This window comes from Salvelinus alpinus, chromosome 20 (genome assembly GCF_045679555.1).
Source record: "Salvelinus alpinus chromosome 20, SLU_Salpinus.1, whole genome shotgun sequence".
NCBI lineage: Eukaryota > Metazoa > Chordata > Actinopteri > Salmoniformes > Salmonidae > Salvelinus > Salvelinus alpinus.
Window position 1 is genome coordinate 47,467,886 of NC_092105.1, and position 26,374 is coordinate 47,494,259.

A 26,374-nucleotide genomic window follows, 5' to 3' on the forward strand; every position below is an offset into this window, starting at 1 on the left:
CACACAGCAATGCATTCTCACCTTATTCTTTATACGAAATGTATTGATGAATACCAAATACAATCTAAATAAATACTGTAGATATGATTCAACATGGCACCTCTCTCTTTCCTTCTATCCCTCTCTCTCGCTCTCTCACTCACTCTCTCTGTTCTCTCTCTCTGCATCAGGCCTCCCTAAAGCCAAGGTTGCTGATATTGTATTCTTGGTGGACGGCTCCATCAACCTGGGCAAGGACAACTTCAAGGAGGTGATGGGGTTCATCCAGAACCTCATCGACCTCTTCTTCACTGAGCGTGACAACCTGCAGATTGGCCTGGCGAGCTACACCACCGACGTCACCGACGTGTTCTACCTCAATACCTACAAGAACAAGGACGACATAATCGACGCCATCAGCCGCACCGAGTACAAGGGTGGCCGCAGGATCAACACGGGCACCGCCATCCACCACGTGCAGGAGAACCACTTCATCAAAGGTAAAGGCAGCAGGAAGGATGAGGGCATCCCCCAGATCCTGATGATCATCACCGGCGGAAGGTCGGCCGACGACAGCAAGACCGCAGCTCTGGCGTTGAAGGCCACCGGCGTGCGCATCTACGCTGTCGGCGTGGGTGACATTGAGGACGAGTTGAACAACCTGGCGAGTGAGGCCTCCACAGTGGCCAGGGCAAGCACGTTTGTGGAGCTCTCTGAGCTCAACGAGCAAATCCTTGAGACATTGGACGACGAGTTGAAGGGAGTCAAGCTATGCACTGGCGTGAGCCAGGAGCCCTCAAAGAGTGAGGACCATTTTACTTTTTCGTCCTTAGTGTTGGTATCAGGGGGACATAACATGGCATGTCTACTTCACTTCCTGATGCTTGTTTTACTTACATTCCTTTCATATAGAACATTGATAAAATAAATTACAAGAAAACATCTATATTAAAAGTTGTGGTACAGAGAAGCTCCAAACCAACCTCAACAAACCAACCTCAACCTCCTCTCTCTCTCTCTCTCTTTCAGCCTGCAGTCTGGAGGTGTTGGTAGGCTTTGATGTGTCCTCACCAAACATTTTCCAGGCCCAGAGGATCCTGGAGTCCAAGATGGGTGCCATCCTCCAAAGGATCACCAAGATGGCGGGCATCAGTTGCTCGTCGGGCCAGATCCCATCGATCCAGGTGGGCATCCTGGCCATGGATGCCGCCTCAGAACCCGTCCACCTGGAGTTCACGAACAACGCCGACATGCTGTTCGAGGCCTTCCGAGCACTGCGCGCCCGCGGACCCTACTTCCTCAACGCCAAGACCATTGCCGCATATGGTTCCAGGTTCAAAAGCCGAGCAGCAGATGCGGTCAAGGTGTGTCCGTTTGTCTAACTTAATGTAATTATCTTCATAAACATGGAACTGTGTGAGAGCAGATTTGAAGTGTCTCATTTTAAGTTTGACTTGAGAGTAAAGCAAACAAATTTAAACAAATGCCATTCATGATTAATGAAATTAAATGATTGTCCACCCCCCCGCACAGGTTGTGATCCATCTGACTGATGGTCTGGATGGCCAGTATAATGAAATGAAGAGACAGGTTGAAGAACTTAAGATTTCAGGTGAGGAGAATTATTATGTCTGGATAATAAGCGGTTGAAACTGCATTAACTGAGAAGCATCCTGGACAAAGGGAATAGAATCTGAGTCTTATGTGTGTTGTGCCATGCTAGGTGTGAACAGCTTTATCCTGGTGGGTCTGGAGCGTGTACCCAGGTTTGAGGAGGCCGTGCTTCTGGAGTTTGGCCGTGGCTTCAGGTACACCAGACCCCTCAGAGTTAATGTCATGGACTTGGACTACGAGCTTCTGGAGGAACTGGTGAGTGGTGTCTAGGGTTGCAAAGCTACATGTCATTTACCAAAGTTACCAGAATCTTCTGTAATTAACAGGTCATCTATGGCAATCTATGATACATTTTGTAATTTATACTTGAATAACTTTTTAAAATGTATTCATATATAATATTCACTGTTTTATATCTGTGTCCAAATAATAAGTTAGTTTCTGGTGGATAGACCACATGGTTCATGAGAAAATAGCCTTATTAATGAAAAAAGCATCTAATCCAAAATCTAATCAAAAACTCTTCCAACTATTGTCTTTTTCACAACTGCCATCAGTTTTCCCCAACAAAGACCTATTGACATGGTATTATAAATTAAAGTGATTAAAGAAAAATATAAAGGATATTTCATGCCGATTCCCTCATATTAAACACCATTGGTATTCATTAAGTTGATGGTTTATATTTAGGATAATGTTTTACAGCGTTGTCATTCTCTTCTTTTTTTAAAATCATTTTAATCATTTTTTTGTTGATTTTTAAAATATATTTTACATGTGATAAGGCCACACAGAGGGCCAGAGATAATGACAGACACTTGTGATAAAATTAAGTAACCAAAAATGCCACTAGATGTAATTTGATAAAATTCTATATGCTTGAAAGTGACCAAAATGCTGGTAGTTTACTGGTCATATTTCAACCCTAGTGATTGCAACCCTAGTGGTGTTACAGTCACTCACTACTGAAATGTTACCAGTTCTTGTACTTGTACCTATACTGTACCATACAGCCCAACTGCCATGTAACCCAACATTGCCACACAAACGCTTTGAGGAAAGAACCTGGAGAAAGACTAAGGACTAAGCTATAGTATGACCACATTGAACATCTAAAGGAAGATCATTTAAGTCCCAGTCAAGTCACAGAGATGCACATTTTGATTGAGTGGATCATCAATCAATTATCTTGGCTGTACACAATTGTTTTTGTTCCGTCTTCAATTCCAACTTTGTAAACTTTCCAATTTACAGGACAACATTGCTGAGAGGGAGTGTTGCGCGGTGCCATGCAAATGCACCGGCACAAGGGGAGACAGAGGAGCAGTCGGACTTGGAGGACTGAAGGTTACTAATGTTCTTTATTATTACTTGAACTTAAGTATGCTAATGTACATGTAAGTGTGAAAAAATGGCTAGGAAAAGGTTTCTGTAGACGATGAAAGGCCTTGTGCTTTACTATTGTGATGAGTTAGTTATACAGTGTAGATTTATGCATAATATGCTTCTTATCTTGCAGGGTGGTCCAGGGGGAGCAGGTGGAGCAGGTCATCCCGGAGATGAGGGTGGATCCGTAAGTCAGATTTATGTTCATACTGTATATGAAACCTTACTAACCCCACAAATACATGTCCAGCTTTCTTTCTGTCTTTTTTAGTAAGACTGTGCTCTCAGTCCGCACTATACACCTGCTTTGAAGTTATATAAATAAATAGAAAATAGTAATAATTCCAGATGCTCAAAGTGCAATCAAATCAAATTTTATTTGTTGCGTGCACAGGATACAGCAGGCGTAAAACAGTACAGTGAAATTCTTCCGCAACGATGCAGAGAATACTAGGTCACAAATGTGTAGGACCCTAGGGTGATATACGGCAACCATCGTCAATCTCAATGTTATTCGATACAGTGTACGTACGCTATGTTTTGTTACATGAAATCTCTTACTTCTCGTCCTGTGACAGGGAGACAGAGGTCCTCTTGGTGTCAACGGAACTCAAGGTTTCCAGGGATGTCCTGGACAGAGGGGCATCAAGGTAAGTACCCACTTAGCACCACCGTATCGATCAACAGGTTAATGGATGTGAAATCATAATGGAATGTAGTACTTTTTTTGCATAAAACATTTAACAATGGATATCTCTTCTGCTCTCTCTTGATCAGGGTGGTCGTGGGTACTCTGGAGAAAAGGTGAGTTTTTGAAATTGAGAAATCATTACTTAGAGTGCCTTCAGAAAGTATTCACAACCCTTGACTTAAAAATAAATATAACAAATAAAACACAAATACAAATACTTGATTAGATAAGTATTCAATTACATGTTAGAATCGTTTTTGTCAGTGATTACAGTTGTGAGTCTTTCTGGGTAAGTGTCTAAGAGTTTTGCCACCTGGATTGTACAATATTTTCACATTTTTCTTTTTTTGTATTCTTCAAGCTCTGTCAAGTTGGTTGTTGATCATTGCTATACAGACATTTTCATGTCTTGCCATAGATTTGCAAGCCGATTTAAGTCAAAATTGTAACTAGGCCACTCAGGAACATTCAATGTCATATTGGTAAGCACCTCCAGTGTATATTTGGCCTTGTGTGTTTGGTCATTGTCCTGCTGAAAGGTGAATTTGTCTCCCAGTGTCTGTTGGAAAGCAGACTGAACCAGGTTTTCCTCTACTGAGGGACCTTGCAGATAATTGTATATGTTGGGTAAAGAGATGAGGTCGTCAGTTATTGCACACAGAGTTAGTACATATTATGTGACCTGTTAAGCACATTTTTACTCCTGAACGTATTAAGGCTTAACACATGGGTTGAATACTTATTGACTCAAGACATTTCAACTTTTCATTTTTTATATATGTTTCAACATGTCTAAGAACATAATTCCACTTTGACATCATGGGGTATTGTGTGTAGGCCAGTGACACAAAATGTTAATGTAATCTATTTTAAATTCAGACTGTAAAACAACAAAATGTTGAAAAAGTCAAAGGGGTGTGAATACTTTCTGAAGGCACTGTATGTTCAAATGAGAATAGATACAGTATATTGATCACATAATACTGATGATTTGTTTGAATGTTAATGATGAGTGTCAACCTCCAACAACCCTTGTCTTCTATCAGGGTGAATTTGGAGAGATTGGCCTGGATGGCATCAATGGAGAAGAGGTAAGAAAAACATGACTTTAAGATATTTTAAACTATGGCATGGACTGTCATACCAAACTTCAAGGGAACAGTTACAGCTTTTAAAATCTTGGTCTCATGCCAGAAGGGCTTTTGAAATCCACTCTGTAATCCACCATCTTACATAGCAAAATGTACCGTAAATCCAACTTTGAGTGCTTTTGCTTGAAGTTGTTCCCACAAAACAGATCCACAGTAGTAGAGACTAATATGATGACTTATGATGAACTTTTAGACCACACTGTAATGTGTGGCTGACTGATTTATTGCCTTCCACTAGGGCAAGAGTGGAGTCGCTGGACCCCCAGGAGACAGAGGAAACCCTGGGAGAAGGGTGAGTCGTCGTATGGTCATTGCAACCTCACAAATATAATGTTTTGATACTTTCCCATGCATTCATTAATTTTCATGATTCTGATATGGTTATCACTCACAGATACTTCTCTGTTTTTTGTGTTCAGGGAACCAAAGGAACTAAAGGACATGCAGGAGACATCGGGGATACCGGAATCCGAGGAGATCCTGTGAGTATCCTCTGACTGCTGTATTCCAGATCAGAGCTTGTTTTCTTTACATAATGATTTTTTTCAGGACCAGGGATGGGTAAATTAATCCTGGTTCGATCATCATTTGGTATAACCTTATAATGATATCAGGACAAGTAATGATTGGGATTCTTATGGTAAATATAACAGAGAAACAAACCAAACTAGTCAACCAAGTATTTCTACCACATCATTAAGAGCCAAACTGATTCTGAATCTGATTCCATTTGCTTTGTGTTTCCTAGGGAACCACAGGGCAAGATAACAACGTGGCTGGACCTAAAGGAGACCCAGGCGATGTCGGCCCAGTGGTAATGTCTTCCTGACTCTCTTCCTCTCGCCAAGCTATAATGTGATCTGCTTTGGAGATTACAGTGTTTTGTAAAGGAAATTAACTATCCAGTATCCAGGTATTCTTGATATTTGGAGTGCTTTTTTGCCATTGCACAGTGAGTATGTCCATCACTCATTTCCTGTTTAAATAGTCACTTAAATAGTTTCTCTCACTGATGTACTTTGTCTTGAATCCTAGGGAGAGCCAGGGGACGATGGTAAGATGGGAGGCCCCGGTGAACCAGGCAGGACGGTAGGAACCACTCTCTCTCTTCTTCTCTATTACTAAAAACTATTGTCTGATGTTTGACTTAATGTTTCGTTAAACACAATAGTTGGGTCGTTCCACCAATTTGGTGCCTTTTGAGTGTAACTTGGTAAAAAAAAATCACCTCATTTTAATGTTTTGTCATAAAGAACACATTTTAATCAAATTGAAGTTTTCCCATCTCAAGAGGTAAAATAAATAAATGTCTATAGTAAGTGCCTATTAAGTGACAAATAAAGTAACAGGGTTGACTGTAACAGGGTTGACAATTTATTCTTAAATCAGCCATGAATCCCCTTGTGACATTTGGGAATGGATGCTTGGTGTGTGCAACAGGGAGTGGCAATCGCAAGCTTCACAAAATAATAACATTATTCAAACATTTCTAGCCTGTCAATATATGTGACCGACCGGCTCGATTCGGTCTTCTGTAGCAAAATTTGAAATTGTGTTTTTTACGATGGATAAAAGTAGAGGCTCAGAGGCCTTGAATGTTTTGGTATACCTACTGGAGAGCTTTTCTTTGTCTACACCCATTCAGCATCATTCAGACCCTCTTAAGCCTTAGCCCCACCCATCTCTTTAAGGATTCCCATGTGAGGCCATCTGCTAAACAGAGGGAGTACGGTAGTGTACTAAACAACCTACAGATTTTAAGACTAAAGGCTGGTTTATACTACGTCTATTAACATGTTTGTTGACATTTGTCACAGTGACATCCAACATCAAACTTGTCATTGTCGTTATGAAAAAGTATAAACACAAAAACTACAGGCTGCATGACATCAGCAACCTGGTAGTCCAAAATGACATAACTTGTGTACTTTAAAACCAATAAATCCATTTGTTGAAACATTTATTTAGTATAGGTCAATCTAGCAAACCAGGCAACTAAAAGCAACTTTCTGAACAATATTTCGGTTAGTTTCTAGCTTGTTAGCTAGCTAGCTAATGTGAAGTTAGCTGGCTAGCCAGTTCAAATAATGACCATATAATATAGCTGACAACGTCTTAACTTCAGCTAATTTGTATTAATTATTACAGGAAAATAAACTCACAACAAGATCATTGTTTACAAGTTAATGGTGAGCTAATTACAGAAAATAGCTTGCGGTTGTGAGTGTGATGAAATAAAAGCTGGGCATTTTAACTTGGACACTGTCTCGTTGGCCTAACGTTACATCTTAATTTGACTTTGATGCAGTTCATGTTGTTCTTCACATTACCGTCTCTGGTAAACACACACTATATCAAATAAAACCAAAGTGTATTTGTCACATGCGCAGGATACAGAATGTGTAAATGGTATAGTGAAATGGTTATAGTGGAGTCATTTGTTTAGACATGTAGCTAACATGTAGCTAGCTAAACAATGAACCATAATCCCAACTCCTAACATTACTACACTGCAAGAATCTGCAGGTAGCTAAACAAACTAGGTTCAATGTTAGCTAGCTAACTAACATTAAGCTATAACTAGCAATGCAAATGGCTCTGAGATACGAATAATATTACTACACAGATCATACACGTAACGTTAGCTAGCAAGCCAGTCAGATAACATTAGCTAACAGTACGCTTTAACTTGCAATAAAAATGACTTTCTGACAAAATTAGAAACTTATCATATCTGAAAATGTAGCAAGCTAGACTCTGTTACCTGTATACATGGATGAACGCTTCTCCCTCTCTGTCATGGATGCCATGGTTGCCCTTACTTTAAAGCTGTAATCCGGAGACATGTGTTTTATACAACAGCCTTCTATGTGTTCTGTTTTTGACTCCCTCCGCATATTTTCAATCAAACGCTCGAATTTTCTCCATCTCCTTAGCTATCTTATTCTGCTTCCACCTGACATTCCACTGATTTCAAAACTCGGTTATCCAGAAAGTGGAGAGCCTTAGCAAAATGTGTGCAGTTCTTTGTGATATCTTTCAAAAAAGCTGCTTTAAAAAGGATTACCTACACACACTAAGCAGCTCATATTACAGACAAAAGCGAACTCATCTCTTGGCATATCCAGTCCAGCCATAGCCAAAAATAGTAAAACCGGCTCACTTCACCTGCCGTACTGTATGATTTGATGTTCGGTGTTTCTTTCAAATAATAATAAAAAAGAAACAGTTTCACCATATTAAAACTAGAGTTCAGTTCACATAACAGGGTTGGCCTTAATACGAGTTACAGACGTAAATTAATCACTAATCACATTAAATAAATAATAATCTCCGGAAATGACTTTGTCAAAGCAATAAAATAACTAGGGCTTTACAATGATGGTGAAACTTGGAGAGATTTTGTGATTAAGTGGGTTAAAATCTTCCTAGAAGTGACACAGGGTTGACGGAGGGAAATGTCAAAATGCTGAATTAGGCACTTTAGCAAGCCTTTATCAATATAATAAATTGGATATATTGAATAATCCATGTGATATAAATGAAAGGGCACTTCATTTAATATAACAGGCTTTTAAAATTAAAATGTTCTACTTAAAACTGGAACTACCCAGTTTACTTACCTATGCACCACCACATTAAGGTAACTCAGTATTAACAGTGGCTGTTTAATTTGTTTCTTTCCTGTTTGGATTATATTAGGGTTCTGATGGTAGAAGAGGCCCAGCCGGACAAGCTGTAAGTGAACCCTGAACCTGACCACTTGATGCGTTGCTTAAGAAAGCCTAATGTTTCATAACCAAGCTACATTACTGTATCTGCCATCAGGGAAACCAGCACTTTCACACCCCATCACCCATTGCTATCTGCATATCTACGGCACTTCACATGCACTCGTCAGACTTATGGCCACATTACATAAACCCACACTGCATGCGTACTGTACATACTAGCATGTGTGTGTAGCATCTGCAGTAGCATATATGTAGCATATACCATAATAACATTACCCACACTTAGCAAACTTAACATCAACAAACATCCATTTCTTTCGATGATCAAAGTTAGCGTATCTAGCTAGCAGCTGTCCTTACTTACATTGGGCTGACTTTCCTTAGTGTTAGCTACTCAATTATCTACAGTAAACCCACTTCATCTAATGTCAACAAACTGATCATGTTTACTGAGGTCTACTCTCCGTGGGGTCATAAGAAAGCTGATGGTTCTGGTTTACAGGGATTCAGTATTTTCAACGGAATTTCAGTTTCCCCTGAAAAACGGAAGTGAGGACTCCGCTTAGGCGGCTTTTTATGCCTGCTAAAAAGATGGTTACCTGAGGTCTAATCATACACTGAACTTAATCGAGACGAGACATGGGTTTCTCTTATGTTATAGGGAAACCCTGGCAGTTCCGGAGGTAACGGTGTGCAGGGAGAGCCTGGTATCGGAGGATCCAGGGTAAGTGCATTAATCCACTCTGTGTGTTTCTAGACTTGTTGACAGAACATTGTGTAGCTTGAGCTGTGCGTGTATATCCTCCCATGCTAGATTTGATCAAATACTTTCATCACACTTTTATTGGTATCAGTCATTATGTGGGCTTTCATAGTAGCCATGTCTATACTGGAGCTAGGTGGCTGAACTAAGTCCAACATGCAATTGTACTTCAGATTCAAATCACACTCACATTGTAACTAAAGACCTTTTTTTTAAAACCACCAAATCCATTCATCACTTTGATTCAACAGGAGACGAGTTTCTGATTTAGATGCGTGTTTATGATGCTTTGTCCTATTTAGGGCCAAGCTGGACCAATTGGTGCACCTGGAACCAGAGGTGAGGACGGGAACCCTGGACCAAGGGTAAGGGAACTACCAGAGCCATTTTAAATGTGACACACCTCTGATATTGGCATAATGGCAGGTTCTGAAGTATGTTAAGACCTTAGTCTCTACTGTGTATCAAGACATAACGCTTCTAAAAGGATTGGTGCCGAAAACGTTGGTTCTCGTTAATGTAGATTGTATATCTATCTACCCATTCATCTTTGACCTAATTGTTTCAAAGTGGCCTCCCAAGTGGAACAGCGGTCTAAGGCACTGCATCGCAGTGCTTGAGGCGTCACTACAGACCCATGTTCGATCCCGGGCTGTGTCGCAGCCGGCCGCGACCGGGAGACCCATGAGGCGGCACACAATTGGACCAGCGGCGTCCGGGTTAGGGGAGGGTTTAGCCGGCTGGGATGTCCTTGTCCCATCGTGCTCTAGCGATTCATGTGTGTATGACACATTGGTGCGGGTTAAGCGAGCAGTGTGTCAAGAAGCAGTGCCGCTTGGCAAGGTCATGTTTTGGAGGACACATGGCTCTCGACCTTCGCCTCTCCTGAGTCCGTACGGGAGTTGCAGCGATGGAACAAGACTGAAACTACCAATTGGAAACAACGAAATTGGGGAGAAAAAAGGAGTCAAAAAATATATGTTTCATTGTGCCACAGAGTGATGAATTACCATAGGGTTTTAGTCCTCTTTGATATAAGAAATTTGTATGTTGACACATTTTAAGTTCGGACTTTGAGCTGTACTGCACATCACCATATGACTTGATGAAAAGGCATCTAATTGTGAATAGTAGTAAACACAAACAACTTGCGGTCGGAAAGAAGCAACACATGTTCTCTAGGAAACACAGACAAAATGAATACCTCCCAGCTGGCACTCGTTTCACATGTGGGGTGCATTTGGAAAGTATGCAGACCCCTTGATTTTTTTCACATTTTGTTACGTTACGGCCTTGTTCTAAAAATTATTCAAACATTCTTTCCCTCATAAATCTACACACAATGCCCCATAATGACAAAGCAAAAACAGGCTGTTATGAATTTTTGCGCATGTATAAAATAAAAAAAATCTGATCCTTTACTCAGTACTTTGTTGAAGCACCTTTGGCAGCGATTACAGCCTCAAGTCTTCTTGGGTATGACGCTACAAGCTTGGCACACCTGTATTGGGAGTTTCTCTCATTCTTCTCTGCAGATCCTCTCAAGCTCTGTCAGGTTGGATGGGGAGCGTTACTGCACAGCTATTTTCAGGTCTCTCCAGAGATGTTAGATCGGGTTCAAATCCAGGCTTTGGCTGGAGGACATTCAGAGGATTTTCCCGAAGCCGCTCCTGCATTGTCTTGGCTGTGTGCTTAGGGTCATTGTCCTGTTGACAACCTTCGTCCAAGTCTGAGCAGGTTTTCATCAAGGATTTTTCTATACTTTGCTCCGTTCATCTTTGCCTCAATCCTAACTAGTCTCCCAGTTCATGCCACTAAAAATCCTCCCCACAGCAGGATGCTGCCACCACCATGCTTCACTGTAGGGATGGTGCCAGATTTCCTCCAGACGTGACGCTTGGCATTCAGGCCAAAGAGTTCAATCTTGGATTAATCAGAACAGAGAATCTTGTTCCTCATGGTCTGAGAGTCTTTAGGTGCCTTTTGGCAAACTCCAAGTGGTCTGTTATGTGCCTTTTACTGAGGAGTGGCTTACATCTGGCCACTCTACCAAGAAGGCCTGATTGGTGGAGTGCTGCAGAGATGGTTGTCCTTCTGGAAGTTTCTCCCATCTCCACAAATGAACTCTAGAGCTCTGTCAGTGACAATCGGGTTCTTGGTCTTGGTGGTTTCAAACTTCTTCCATTTAAGAATGATGGAAGGCCACTGCGTTCTTGGAGACCTTCAATGCTGCATACATTTTATGGTTCCCTTCCCCAGATATGTGCCTCAACACAATATTGTCTCTGAGCTATATGGACAATTCCTTCAACCTCATAGCTTGGTTTTTGCTCTGGCATGCACTGTCAACTGTGAGACCTTATATAGACAGGTGTGTGTCTTTCCAAATCATGTCTATTCAATTGAATTTACCACAGGTGGACTCCAATCAAGTTGTATATACATCTCAAGGATGGTCAATGGAAACAGGATGCACCTGAGCTCAATTTCGAGTCTGAATACTTATATAAATGTGATATTTCAGTTTTTGCTAAAATGTCTAAAAACCTCTTTTCACTTTGTCATTATGGGGTTTTGTGTGTAGATTGATGAGAAGTTTTTTCCAATCAACTTTAGAATAACGCTGTAACAAAACAAATTGTGGAAAAAGTCAAAGGGTCTGAATATTTTTCGAAGGCACTGTACGACAACAGGCATTGCTTCAGCATCGATGTAACTTCTTAGATGACAGTGTCATGGGGTCAATGGTGATAAGATTTCTCAGATTTTTAAATGTTTCATTCCAGGGCCCAGGAGGAGCCCAGGGACCCCCCGGAAACAATGGCAGGAGAGGACCTCTCGGTCGCAAGGTACTGAACTTAACTGATCATCATTGGCATCGCTCTAGTCTAGCTAATGCTTCAGTCATCCCGGGCCTTGTTTAGTTTACATTATAATCACATTGGCCTAAGCCTCCCACTCTCCTGTTACTGGACACACGTACACAGCCTATTAGAGTCAACATAGAATGCTCCCTAACAAAACATCCAGGACCGTGTGTAAATCTAGATGAAATCTCTGCACGACTCAGAAGGAATGTGCTCTCTCTCTCTTTCTCTCTCTTCCATCTCTCCTCTCTCTTTCTTTTTATATCTCTCCCTGTGTACTATCTCTACTATCTCTCTCTCTCTGGCTGTATCTCTGTATCTTTCTTTATAGGGTGAGCCAGGAGAGCCCGGACCCAATGGCATCGTGGGACTTCTGGGACCTCGTGGTGAGCCTGTAAGTCATTACGTCACATCCTGTCAGCTCAACACAACTGGAACCTAGGGAAGGTTAACCAACTGACTATTAATCAGATTGTAGATTACATGAGATCAACATACATTGAGATGGATACAATAAAAATACACAAGTGTAATAAATCATATTGATGTTATTGCAGTTGAAATTATCTTCTTACCCTTCTTATCCTATGAAATTGATACATTTATGAGATGTATTGTTTCATTTGTAGCCCTGTGGAATGGTGTTCATATGAATTTAGGCTTAGAGCAGTGTGACACTTTGATTTCCTCCAAATTCTCTACCTTTCTCCTGAAGTGTGCACTTGCACACTCCCAACCATAGATTTAAGCATTGGATTGGTGTAAGCAATGCACATTGGCAGGAGGGAGTTTCCACCAATGTTAAAGGGATAGTACACACTTCAGGAGACGGGTAGAGAATCTGGACTCAACCTTAGACGAGCTCCAGGCTCCTAGGCCTTCTGATGGTAATCTGGATTTCACAGTCACGGCCAGTTCAAGGAGCAGCAGGATTTATGTCTCTGAGCTCCTCTCACTCCTCAGAATCTGGAGTGTGTGTCTTTAATCTCTCAACTGAAGGTCTCCCTAATACCAAACATTCTATCTCGTTTCATTGGCTTCTTACGTGATCTGTCCCCATTCTGTGAGTTCTGTCCCCATTCTTTTCTTGTGCATGCCTGGAGTGCCATATGGGCAGGGTAGGCACTTTTGGGACCATTTCATGACTTATGTTGCCCCAGGCAGGCTCAATCAAGCACAGTGAAAGTATTTGATGATTTTGAATACTATTTGAACCCAGGTCAGCTGTACTTACAGTGACATTGTTCAGTGTTAGTTCAACGCACATGGTACTTTTAACTATAAGATTGGGTCAGTAGACAATACTGTGCCATCTTTCAAATTGCAGTAAGCACAGTATCCTCTTCTTACAGGGCGAAGATGGTCGAGATGGATTTGGAATCGCAGGGCCCAAAGGAAGAAAGGTAAATAATCCTACATTTGACAAAATACAATTTGCAACTGTTTGTACTGTTTGTCCCTCATATCCATCTGTTCAGTCCAAGCTGTCCAATCTGCACCTAAATAATTAATGTAATCGTGTTGTATGTAATGTTGTCTGGAGCAGCCTACTACTTTTAAATATCCAACAAAATCAATCAATCAATCACTGTTCTATGTTATAATGAGCTTGCATGATATCTTTAATGGCCATATATGCTCAAATTAACAGACAAGGGTCTTCCTTACAGGGTGATGAGGGCTTCCCAGGATTCCCAGGACCAAAGGTAATGTCAAGAACATAATCACTGTCACATTTTATTCAGTTCAACTCAAGAATTGTTCAAATTAAGAATAGAGCTCCTTTTCACTCAAACAATCTCAGGTTGTAATATGACCTGTAATATGGGCTCTCTTGAATTAGTCACTTTTGACACAAGGGTTGTGTTGACTAGGGCACACCGTAGCAAACTGTTTTGCACTGGAAAATGACAACGATCATTTCTTAGTAGACAAGTTCACATGGTACCTTCCCGTTTCGAGCCATTTTCTTCAGTTTCTTGCCAAATTAACATGACCAAGGTGTCTGTCTTATTGTTCCCTGTGACGGTTCCCACACTGATGTTTCTGTCACCATATAGGGAGCGGCAGGTGATGGCGGAACCAATGGCGGACCAGGACCCATAGGAAACCGTGGCCAGAGGGTGAGTGTTTTAGCTGCGGTGGGAGACTGGGATGAGGAGTGCTGTGTGCTCTGGGCGTTTCTTAAAACTGCTATTATAACTAAAACAACCACTGATATGTGTTTGTTTGACCTACCTTAGTTGACTGCACAGACTGTAAATTGCTCTGGATGAGAACGTTTGTTAAATGACCAAGATGTGAATGTAAAAATATCCGGGGAGAGTGTACCATATGTGTACGGTGTGGGTAAATGATGTGTATGTTTGGAATGTAATCGTACACAATGATGTTGTAAATCTAACTTTTTATGCTGTTGTATTGCTCTTATAGGGTGTTTCAGGAGAAATTGGTACTCCAGGTCAGAAGGGAGAGGTTGGACACACTGGGCCTTATGTAAGCACTGACTTAACTGTACATCATGGATCCCTTTCCCGTACCCAGATTAATCCTGGTCCTGGACTGAAAAGCACGTTCAATCAACATTCTCCATTTAGAATGCCTTTTAGTCCAATACTAGGCTTAATCTGGGTCCAGGAAACTAGTACCATGTGTTCACAACCCAGAGAGACCTATAAACTTATTCTCTCCTTTGCTCTGTACAATAGTCCATAACTGCATAAAGATGAATTCATCGTCATGACTAATAGTCTAAGACTAGTTAGTAGTCTAATAAAATAATTTTAAAAATTTAAAATTACATAAGTATTACGACCCTTTACTCAGTGCTTTGTTGAATCCCCTTTGGCAGTGATTACAGCCTTGAGTGTTCTTTGGGTATGATGCTACAAGCTTGGCAAACCTGTGTTTGGGGAGTTTCTCCCCTTCTTCTCTGCAGATCCTTTCAAGCTCTGTCAGGTTGGATGGGGAGCGTCGCTGCGCAGCTATTTTCAGGTCTCTCCAGAGATGTTCGATTGGGTTCAAGTCTGGGCTCTGGCTGAGCCACTCAAGGACATTCAGAGACTTGTCAAAATCGAATCAAATCAAATTGTATTTGTCACATGCGCAGAATACAACAGATGTAGACCTTAAAGTGATATGCTTACTTACAAGCCCTTAACCAACAATGCAGTTTTAAGATAAGTGTTAAGAAAGTATTTACTAAATAAACTGAAGTAATGTGCGATGACACAGGTCAGTCGAGGTAATTGAGGTAATATGTACATGTAGGTAGAGGTAAAGTGACTATGCATATATAATAAACAGAGAGTAGCAACAGCATAAAAATGGGTTGGGGGGTCATTGCAAATAGTCTGGGTAGCCATTTGGTTAGCTGTTCAGGAGTCTTATGGCTTGGGGGTAGAAGCTGTTAAGAAGCCTCTTGGACCTAGACTTGGCACTCCGGTAACGCTTGCCGTGCGGTAGCATAGAGAACAGTCTATGACTAGGGTGGCTGGAGTATTTGGCATTTTTATGGCCTTCCTCTGACACCGTCTGGTATAGAGTTCCTGTATGGCAGGAAGCTTTGCCTCAGTTGCCATACCAGACGGGGATGCAACCATTCAGGATGCTCTTGATGGTGCAGCTGTAGAACTTTTTGAGGATATAGGGACCCATTCCAAATCTTTTCAGTCTCCTGAGGGGAAATAGGCATTGTCGTGCCCTCTTCATGACTGTCTTGGTGTGTTTGAACCATGACAGTTTGTTGGTGATGTGGACACCAAGGAACTTGAAGCTCTCAACCTGCTCCACTACAGCCCTGTCAATGAGAATGGGGGGAGTGCTCGGCCCACCTTTTCTTGTAGTCCACGATCATCTCCTTTGTCTTGATCACGTTGAGGGAGAGGTTGTCCCTATAGCCTGTCTTATCGTTGTCGGTGATCAAGCCTACCACTGTTGTGTCGTCGGCAAACTTGATGATGGCGTTGGAGGTTGTGCTTGGCCATGCAGTCATGGGTGAACAGGAAGTACAGGAGGGGACTGAGCACGCACCCCTGGGGGGCCCCCGTGTTGAGGATCAGCGTGAGATGTGTTGTTATCTACCCTTAGCACCTGGGGGCGGCCCGTCAGGAAGTTCAGGATTCATTTGCAGAGGGAGGTCTTTAGTCCCAGGGTCCTTAGTTTAGTAATGAGCTTTGAGGGCACTATGGTGTTGAACGCTGAGCTGTAGTCAATGAATAGCATTCTCACGTAGGTGTTCCTTTTGTCCAGGAGAGAAAGGGCAGTGTTGAGTGCAATAGAGAATGCGTCATCTATGGATCTGTTGGGTCGGTATGCAAATTGGAGTGGGTCTATGGTTTCAGGGATAATGGTGTTGATGTGAGCCATGACCAGCCTTTCAAAGCACTTCATGACTACAGACGTGAGTGATACGGGTCGATCCAATCAATTGAATTTACCACAGGTGGACTCCAAAAAAGTTGTAGAAACATCTCAAGGATGATCAATGGAAACAGGATGCACCTGAGCTCAATTTGAATTCTCATAGCATAGGGTCTGAATACTTATGTAAATAAAGTATTTCTGTTTTTAATACATTTGCAAGAATTTCTGAAAACCTGTTTTTGCTTTGTCATTATAGGTCATTGTGTGTAGATTGATGAGGATTTCTTTCCATTTAATCCATTTTAGAATAAGGCTGTAATGTAACAAATGTGGAAAAGGGGATGCGGTCTGAATACTTTCTGATTGCACTGTACAGCATGTCACATTATAAATAACCATAAGTATACTTCTGTAACATTTACAGTCTTTGGAGGTTTTCCAAGTAGAATATGTATTGTTTATAACGTCAATACAATCCGTTCATTATTTATGTAATTGACACAAATAATGGTGTCGTTATCTAGAGCGGTGCCAGGCCTGAGAGTGTAGCCTATTGCTTTGTCTCCTTCCAGCTGTGTCCGTCTGTTGTTCAACTCTGATGTTTGTCTTCCCACAGGGCCAGAAAGGACCAAGAGGACCTGGCGTTGTGGTGGGAGTCCATTTATCAGACAGAAAACATTTTGTATAGGAAATTTGACCAAAGTTTACATGTGTGGAATATGTATAATGTCTTAACATCAGTTTTAAATTGTTCCTTTTCTCCTCAGCAATGTGACTTGGTAAAGAAAATCAGAGACAACTGTCGTAAGTATAAAATGCTTACACTGATTAGCATGTAATATACCTTATTTAACTGATTCATTGGTGCCTAAAAGGGCGGCCAGGACCCCCCACTTTAATGTCACCCTCCAATCGTATGTCGTGTAAAACCACCTTAGATGCACACTGCATAACCCACCTCCCCCTCCTGCTCTGGCACTCATACACTTGACATAGGAGTATTAATGCGCCAAAACCTGTTTTCTTTTTCATTTTATTCTTAGCTTGCTGCTATGGTCAGCAGGAGTGCCCACTCTACCCTACCGAGCTGGCCTTCGCCCTGGACACCTCCGATAGCGTGGGTAGGCCTGCCTTCAACAACATGCGTGACGCCGTGCTCCGCCTGGTTAGCAACATCACCATCTCCGAGAGCAACTGCCCGCGCGGCGCCCGAGTGGCCCTCACCCTCTACAACAATGAAGTGACCACCGAAATCCGCTTTGCAGACGGGCTGAAGCGGCGCGCACTGGTGCAGCGTGTGGAGGGCCTCCAGGCATTACAGACGCGCAAACAGCGTAGCCTGGAGACAGCCATGAACTTCTTGGCGCAGAACACCTTCAAGAGGGTGCGCAGCGGCTTCCTCATGAGGAAGGTGGCCATCTTCTTTGTTAATGGGCCAGTGAAGGATCAGCGGGCGGTAAGCGCAGCCGCCCTACGCCTCTATGACTCCGGCATTGCCTCAGTGTTCCTGACCAACAAAGAGGATGGCCAGCTCACCAGAGCTCTGAAGGTAATGTAAAGCAGATTAAAGAGCAGACAAGAGGCAGAAAAATAGGCTCTTTCACCATAACACAAAGCAAGTTTATAATTTTGGCTCTGCTCTAATGTCTGCACCAGCATACTGTAGAATGAGGCTATGTATTCTGCATGCAATGTGGTAGTATAGATATTGAAATGTAGTTATTGCTATGGTACCTGAAAGTAGTATACAACACTTAAAAATTAATTTACAGAGATGTCTTGTCAGCTGACATGAACATGTTTTTGACATGTTGTTACCTCCTCTCTTTGTGTCAGATGAACAGCACTGGGTCCGCACTGGGTCAGGTGATTGTGCTGCCCAATCCCGGAAGTGCACAGTACAACTCAGCTATCCAAAAGGTCATGAACTGCCACATCTGCCTGGGTAAGAGCTTTTCTCATATCCTTAGAGGCTAACTTCACACACATTCTGCAATGAACTGTTATTTGAATTTCTATGCAACAACCAAGACATTGTGCATTCTTGTGTTCTACATTTGTTATGGAACACTATTTATTTTTAATGGTGTTACTGATTTTCCCACACTTTCCTTCTGATCATAGTAATTCTATTGTAAGCTAATTGGATGCACATTGCCTACCATTGGCAGTTGCAGAGAAATTGCTTTCTAAACAAATCCAGTGGGACATAATGAAAACCATAACAAGCCAAAATGCCTGAGCCCATTTATGTGTTCCTTTGTTCTCCAGACTCCTGCGCCCCGGACCAAATGTGTGACTATGCCCCCCCTCAGCAGTCACGAGACAGGAGGGCCTCCACCACCGATGTGGACATTGACATGGCCTTTGTCATGGACAGCTCCGAGACCACCGACCCCACCGTCTTCACTGAGATGAAACGCTACGTTGCACACATCGTAGAGCAGCTGGAAGTCTCGTCGGACCCCGTGGCATCCATCCACCACGCCCGCGTGGCCGTAATCCAGCATGCGCCCTACGAGTTCATGCGCAACAGCAGCGGCTCACCCATCCTTGTGGATGTGGGCCTGACTGACCACCGCTCGGCCCAGGACATCCGCAACTTCCTGCTTGAGAAGACGCCCCAACTGGAGGGTGGGCGGGCGCTGGCAGTGGCCATCGAGCACACGGTGGAGCAGGTGTTTGAGAAAGCACCCCACCAGCGAGACCTCAAGGTTCTGATGTTGTTTGTGACAGGCCCCGTGGAGCAGGATGAGGAGCGGCTGGTTGCTGTGGCCACCGAGGCCAAGTGTAAGGGCTATTTCTTGGTCATCCTGGGTGTGGGCGAGAAGCTGGGTGCTGGGGACACCCGCGTGCTGACGCGCATGGCCAGCGAGCCGTCCGACGTCTTCTTCAAGAGGCTGACCAGCACCACGCACTTCTACGACAAGAACATTCAGAACTTTGGCCAACTGCTGCCCAAGTATCTCAGCAGTGAGTGCATTATTTTACAATGTTGCTGTCTAATGAGTATCTGTTTTGATTTATGTTCATCTTGTATTCACTGAAAACAGGTTTTTCATAGACAAAGCTAATTCAATAATTAGATTGAATGCACATACTTGTGGACACATTGATTGTCGTTCTGGTTTTAATTGTGGAAACCCCTTACAAACACCTTTAATGGCCTTTTTGTCAGGTTGATACTGTATGTGAACATTGTCCTTTTCCTCTCGTGTCTGCAGTTGAGAACGCTTTCTACATGTCCCCTGAAGTCTCCAAAAACTGTCACTGGTACCAGAGTGACCAGCCATTCCCCAAGTTCCCCTTCCCCAAGTCACACCACAGCCAAGAGTGAGTATTCAGATCATGTTTATCACGTGTATAGTTACTAAATTGTTTATCATGTTTGTCATGTAAATCGCTATATAGATAACTTTATGTGTTGGTAGAATCCTATATAACATGTGTCAATAATTTCCACTCTGCATAGGAAACATCAAAAACACGAAAACCACCAGGCAGTCCATCCAAGAAAGCACAACGGTACATTAAATAAAAATTATAGCAGGGTTTAAATAGCAGGGTTTACCACAAGTTCAATAAATCAATACCAGTCATGTTTTGTCTCCCGTGGTGGTTCAAAGACTAATCATTTGTGAATGTGTATGTTTTTATCTGTGTGTTTTTTTAATGCCTGTATGTGTGTTTGTTATATATGTGTGTGTGTTTTATGTCTGCGTGTGTGTCAATATGTTTTACCCCTAGACCAAGACGAGTTGCACGTAGCCAACGTCACTTCCAGCAGCCTGACCCTGCGCTGGGCCAGCCCGGACCCCAAGCACATGGCCTACTTTAAGGTGGTGGTGACGCGCCTGCGTGACAACACACTGGTGTTGAGGAGAAATGTGACGGGCACGGAGCTCACTGTTGGCGGCCTGGAGAGCGCCCAGACCTACCACGCCGTGGTGACCACACACACCGCCCAGGGCCACGTTGCGGCCACCCACAAAGGCATTATGACCACCAGTAAGTCCATGATACACACCACAGCGATTGTCTGGTCTGCTTAGGTTTTACCCGTTTTCCCCCTGCAATGGTAATGTCAACCTGAAGATCATTGTTAATGACAGTTTTGCCTGAGCAATTGATAGAAATGTGTATACTGTACAGTAAGTAGGCCTATATCGGCATGATAAAATATCTAAATTATTGTTATTGTGATAATTAAATTAGTATTGTGTTTCATGTTGTGGAACATCCAAGCAATGATAAAGGTGGTTTTCCTGTTTCGGAAAACCATCTTTCTTTCATATATTTTATTGGAATGCTTTTTTTGTGCAAGGCAAAACAATACATGCCACCTGGTGGCAGACTAGTCACACAACATCCATAAATATCTGTATAACTGAATCCACTGACCATTATTATGTAATATCTGATTGGACAGAAGCAGCAGCAGAGCATAAGGTCACTGCCTCCATGGAGGTGACAGGTATCATGGCCACTACACCACTGGACAAACCAGAGATTGGTGAGTGACACCTGTCTATGTGTGTGTGTGTTTGTGTGTGCTTTTGGTTTTACTATCCTTGTATGGACCAAAGTCCTCAGGAACAACAAGGAAAATTCGGACAAGTGGGGACATTTTGCTGGTCCCCACAAGGGAAAAAGGCTATTTTAGGCTTAAGTGTTAGGTTTAGGGTTAGAATTAGGGTTAGGGTTTAGGGATTAGGTTTAGGATTAGGGGTTTGGGGCTATGGTTTAGGGAAAATCAATTGTTTGGTCACCACAAGGACAGTAGAACAAACATGTGTATATGTGCGTGCATGTCCGTGTGCGAGGGTTGGCGAGGGTTGGCATGTGTGAGCGAGGGTTGGCATGATTCAAACCATGTTTTCTTCAAACAATTACCAGATTTATTAGGCATTGAGGCTAATTTGAATTGGCCCATTGGAACTTTCCACTTGAACTCAAAAAGAGCCAGCTTCTACTTATGAGAAACCGCCCCTTGGTTTGCCTGGTTCAGAGATTGCCTTTGATTCTAGCTAATGGTCTCTCATGGGATTCATTGTGTTTTCATTTGCATTGGCAGCATTGTTGTTACTCCAACAAATCCAACAATCACTCTTCAACACACAAAAGCTTTTCACACGTAATGCACAATGATTTTCAAGTTAAAAGCCCACTCTTATATAATTTATTCAAATAAAAAAAAAACATGGGTGTAAATATCACAGAGTGGGCCTTTAAAAAATTTGCCTTTTTAATCTATATTCAGAAGGAGCCAACTGGCCATCATGCTAAATAGGCTGGTCAGTTTTTAGCCAAGTTGGCCCATCTAACTTTTTAGAACAAAATGCTCCTTATGTGGTTAATAATGGGGGCCTCAAGGAAAAATAAATCTGGTCACAGTCCGCCCTTGCTAGAAGAAACCAACCCTACCATTACACTTGTTTACACTGAGTTGCACTGGGATCGGAACGCCATCATGGTTACATTAGACACTGTGGAGTCATGATCGCTAGCAGTAGCCACAGCAGACATTTTGGAATGGCACGTTGCGTTGAACAAGAAAGGAGCTGATTGGCTGACACTGCCATTCCGAAATGGCTGCCGTGGCTACTGCTAGCTAGCATGAGGACGAAAAGGGCAGTTTTCTGTAAAAAAAAAAAAAGAGCAGTATTTCTGCCCCAGATAGTAAGTGATGCTGCCAAAAATATTGGGCATGGAGGAAATTATTACTTAATAAACAACTGAACTGTCCACTGAAATACAATCTCCTAACTATTATTATAGCTCCTGTAGCTTTTACAGTGAGAGACAGAAAAAAGTATTTGTGGAAAATACCTCCATTGATGAAGATTTATTGCTCACATGTTGAGCCTTGGAGTGAGGCCACTGCACACTCTCCCTTATGGTAGAGAGCATACTGTGGGAATAGCTAAGAGATTAGTTAATCTCCTGAACCAGTGAATCAGGGAGTTTTTGAAGGGGGCTGCCTCTGAGATTCGGGTAACTCTGAGAACTCACAAATATAACTACTATAGTTGTCATAGTGACTGCTCATTTTTTTAAAAATCATATACAGTTGAAGTGAGAAGTTTACATACACCTTAGCCAAATACATTTAAACTCAGTTTTTCACAATTCCTGCATTTAATCTGAGTAAAAAATCCCTGTTTTAGGTCAGTTAGGATCACCACTGTATTTTTAGAATGTGAAATGTCAGAATAATCGTAGAAAGAATGATTTATTTCAGCTTTTATTTATTTCATCAAATTCCCAGTGGGTCAGAAGTTTACATACACTCAATTAGTATTTGGTAGCATTGCCTTTAAATTGTTTAACTTGGTCAAACGTTTCGGGTAAACTTCCACAAGCTTCCCACTTCCCATTCCTCCTGACAGAGCTGGTGTAACTGAGTCAGGTTTTGTTGGCCTACTTGCTCGCACACACTTTTTTAGTTCTGCCCACACATTTTCTATAGGATTGAGGTCAGGACTTTGTGATGGCCACTCCAATACCTTGACTTTGTTGTCCTTAAGCCATTTTGCTACAACTTTGGAAGACTGCTTGGGGTCATTGTCCATTTGGATGAACCAGACTTGTGGAGGTCTACAATGTTTTCTGAGGTCTTGGCTGATTTCTTTTGATTTTCCCATGATGTCAAGCAAAGAGGCACTGAGTTTGAAGTTAGGCCTTGAAATACATCCACAGGTACACCTCCAATTGACTCAAATGATGTCAATAAGCCTATCAGAAGCTTCTAAAGCCATGACATAATTTTCTGGAATTTTCCAAGCTGTTTAAAGGCACAGTCAACTTAGTGTATGTAAACTTCTGAACCACTGGAATTGTGATACAGTGAAATAATCTGTCTGTAAACAATTGTTGGAAAAATTACTTGTGTAATGCACAAAGTAGATGTCCCAACCGACCAGCCAAAACTATAGTTTGTTAACAAGAAATTTGTGGATTGGTTGAAAACGGGTTTCAATGACTCCAACCTAAGTGTATGTAATCTTCCGACTTCAACTGTATATTTTCCTGATGTACTTACAGTATATGTACATATTATATATACAGTATATATGATATACATACAGGTAACTGCCAAAATAAAGGAAACACTTGAGTAAATGAGGGTTCTGGTGGCTCTGTTATGGTGTCAGGGGCATATTCCTGGCATAGTTTAGATCCACTCAACACCTTAGAGTGCAAGGTAAATGCCAATAAACACACAGCCATTCTGAGTAATCACCTTCAACCTATGGTGAATCATTTCTATTCTGATGGGAGTGGTCTCTTCCAGGATGACAATGCCCCATTTCACAGGGCACGAGTGGTCACTAAATGTTTTGATGAGCATGAAAATGATGTAAACCATATGCCATGGCTGTCTCAGTCACCAGATCAACCCAATTGAACACTTAGGCCTATGGGAGATTCTGGAGCGGCGCCTAAAACAGCGTTTTCCACCACCATCAACAAAACACCAAATTATTGCATTTGTTGTTGAAGAATGGTGTCGCATCCGTCCAATAGAGTTCCAGAATCTATGCCAAGGCGCATTGAAGCTGTTTTGGTAGCTCGTGGTGGCCCAATGCCTATTGAGACAATTTATGTTGGTGTTTCCTTTATTTTGGCAGCTACCTGTATCTACATAATTGGTCTTGATTGAAGCCAGTCATATTATTGCAATACCATGCAATGATAATGCTATGTTAATAAGATATACTATCACTGTGTAATGTGCAAAGCAGGAAGGACTTTGCAGTAGGGTGGCTTCGACGGGTGCGCTTGCGTCCAAAGACTGTGGTTGAATTCATGTACTTTCTCAGCATTACCGAGAGGTACTTGTGGAGTTGGCCCAACGGGATTAGGTACAGATGGGGGTTTCGCTGCAGAACATGGGGACCACACATCCACAGAACAACTCAATTACTAAAATGTACTAACATTAACATGTATTAACTCTGATAGCAACATGGTTTAGGGAGAAGCAGCTGATTTCATATCGACAATTCACCAATACAAACCTATGCTACTTTACCAATCTATGCCTGTTCTACACTCCTTGTTCAAAACGACTGACATTGATAGATGTAGAGCTGCCGTGATATGCAATAGTCCTACTAATATATTTTTGCTCTGAGTTTTCATGAGTTTAATTTATCCAGCAATGAGATACATTTGATTACCTTATCAAATATTCTGTTTTCACATTTCACTTCCAAGCCAGTAACAATACCATTACATATTCATGACTTACTGTTTAGTCATGGCAGACAACAAGCTGACAGTAACTCAAATATGCTTTTAGGTGAGTGATGTTCATCTTACCCACGCTTATACATCTCTCCTCTCTCTCAACCCTCTCGTGACTGGTCTTGCTAACGAGCTCGCACACCCATGCTCTCTTAACTATAACTTTGGAATGGCGTGCAAAGACTCTCAGGCTAAGTGGTTCTTTGACAGAAAGAACGGCATCTGTACCCAGTTCTGGTATGGTGGTTGTGACGGCAATGTCAATAGGTTCGAGACTGAGGCCCAGTGCTTAAAACACTGCGTGAGTTGTCCTTGTTGCCAGGTTTTCCGGATGCTTGCCGAGGCTGTTTGCACCTGTCTGGTCTAATTTGACTAACTAAGTAGCCAATCATAGACCGTCATTCGCTTGATAACAGTTGTCGTAAGCAGCCCTGTAAGCTAATGTCATGATACAGGATGCAATTTAGGTTACCTGGTTAGCTAGCTGATAAGCTAACCATGTTAAGTGTATATATTGTTACCTATTACATCTATTACATCACAGTATAAAAAGAGTTCTATGACGGAGCATACAATTAAAGTGTTCAGGATGTCGTAGATCAGTTTGTAAAAGGTCGTTGCTTGAGTTTAGAAACTCTTGTTTTTTCCGTTTGACAGCAGAGCCTCAGCAACAAGTGGAGCAGCAGCCCAAGACTGAGATCCTTCCAGCTATTGGTAAATTACCCTATTGGTAACACTTTCTATGAAGTCCCTATGCATAATGGATTATACAGCATCATACAGGGCAGTGCACAGACCTTTTGGGGGGCAAGTGCTCAAACTAAAAAAAAGGACCCCCCCCCCAAAAAAAAAGATTCTCAACTGCGGTCACAGACTCATCATTGAGCAATTATTACAAGAAGAGGGGAAAGCAGCGGAATCTGATGAGTAATGTATTTTGCTAAACTATTCTGAACTGGAATAAATGATGCACTTATTTACAGCAGCACAATTCTAGTCAAAATAGAAGATTGTAAGAAATAATGTAGCCCACCATTACTATATCAATTTGTTGCCACTATCATCTATCCTAGTGTTTTGCAAACTTTTTGACCCTCAACCCCCAAAAAGGAGTGGTACAAAACTTGTGACATGCGCGCACAATCGCAGCGCAAATGTAACCTGCCATTACAGACATAAATGGTGATGCGTTTTACACCTGCATTTGGAGATGAAAATCATTCATGTTAGCAGACAACATCAACTAGGGATACATCATGTCACTTCTCTGGAGTCTAGAGCAAGCAAAATCATACCCGCTACAGGAGGTTGCATTATCGGAGGGAAAGCTTGTTCTGCCTGCAGAGTGCTCGTTGCAGGCCGGGTAGCTCTGTTCTTCCTCACAAATATCATAATGAATTTGCCAGAATATGTTACATCTTCATCTTATAATACTAAAGGCAGTGTGGTGTTACAGCTGCTTATCATTAGACACATAGCCAGTAGCCACCCAAATTAGGCCTATCCGAAATATGAAAATGAGGTAACACTCTACACGCTGCATCATAACATGTTGTGACACAGTCATAACCATT

General features: G+C 42.1%; 1 protein-coding gene across 4 annotated transcripts in view; it reads left to right on the forward strand.

Annotated features, from left to right (window-relative positions):
* The window catches only part of LOC139547018 (uncharacterized), a 64,689-nt gene that overhangs the window by 32,482 nt on the left and 5,833 nt on the right, over positions 1 to 26,374 (forward strand). For 2 of the 4 annotated variants that reach the window (XM_071356056.1, XM_071356059.1), the window contains exons 29-60: positions 171 to 782; positions 1,009 to 1,343; positions 1,513 to 1,591; positions 1,703 to 1,848; positions 2,848 to 2,940; positions 3,113 to 3,166; positions 3,558 to 3,629; positions 3,757 to 3,783; positions 4,717 to 4,761; positions 5,060 to 5,113; positions 5,241 to 5,303; positions 5,570 to 5,635; positions 5,857 to 5,910; positions 8,524 to 8,559; positions 9,217 to 9,279; positions 9,621 to 9,683; positions 12,105 to 12,167; positions 12,517 to 12,579; positions 13,538 to 13,588; positions 13,856 to 13,891; positions 14,246 to 14,308; positions 14,619 to 14,681; positions 17,167 to 17,199; positions 17,318 to 17,354; positions 17,594 to 18,099; positions 18,387 to 18,495; positions 18,822 to 19,523; positions 19,775 to 19,883; positions 20,023 to 20,075; positions 20,298 to 20,558; positions 20,980 to 21,063; positions 25,458 to 25,514. In XM_071356056.1, coding sequence (XP_071212157.1) covers positions 171 to 782; positions 1,009 to 1,343; positions 1,513 to 1,591; positions 1,703 to 1,848; positions 2,848 to 2,940; positions 3,113 to 3,166; positions 3,558 to 3,629; positions 3,757 to 3,783; positions 4,717 to 4,761; positions 5,060 to 5,113; positions 5,241 to 5,303; positions 5,570 to 5,635; positions 5,857 to 5,910; positions 8,524 to 8,559; positions 9,217 to 9,279; positions 9,621 to 9,683; positions 12,105 to 12,167; positions 12,517 to 12,579; positions 13,538 to 13,588; positions 13,856 to 13,891; positions 14,246 to 14,308; positions 14,619 to 14,681; positions 17,167 to 17,199; positions 17,318 to 17,354; positions 17,594 to 18,099; positions 18,387 to 18,495; positions 18,822 to 19,523; positions 19,775 to 19,883; positions 20,023 to 20,075; positions 20,298 to 20,558; positions 20,980 to 21,063; positions 25,458 to 25,514 — 4,152 coding nt within the window. The remainder of the gene's footprint in view (positions 1 to 170; positions 783 to 1,008; positions 1,344 to 1,512; positions 1,592 to 1,702; positions 1,849 to 2,847; positions 2,941 to 3,112; positions 3,167 to 3,557; positions 3,630 to 3,756; positions 3,784 to 4,716; positions 4,762 to 5,059; positions 5,114 to 5,240; positions 5,304 to 5,569; positions 5,636 to 5,856; positions 5,911 to 8,523; positions 8,560 to 9,216; positions 9,280 to 9,620; positions 9,684 to 12,104; positions 12,168 to 12,516; positions 12,580 to 13,537; positions 13,589 to 13,855; positions 13,892 to 14,245; positions 14,309 to 14,618; positions 14,682 to 17,166; positions 17,200 to 17,317; positions 17,355 to 17,593; positions 18,100 to 18,386; positions 18,496 to 18,821; positions 19,524 to 19,774; positions 19,884 to 20,022; positions 20,076 to 20,297; positions 20,559 to 20,979; positions 21,064 to 25,457; positions 25,515 to 26,374) is intronic. The other 2 variants (XM_071356057.1, XM_071356060.1) reach the window with 1 other exon arrangement.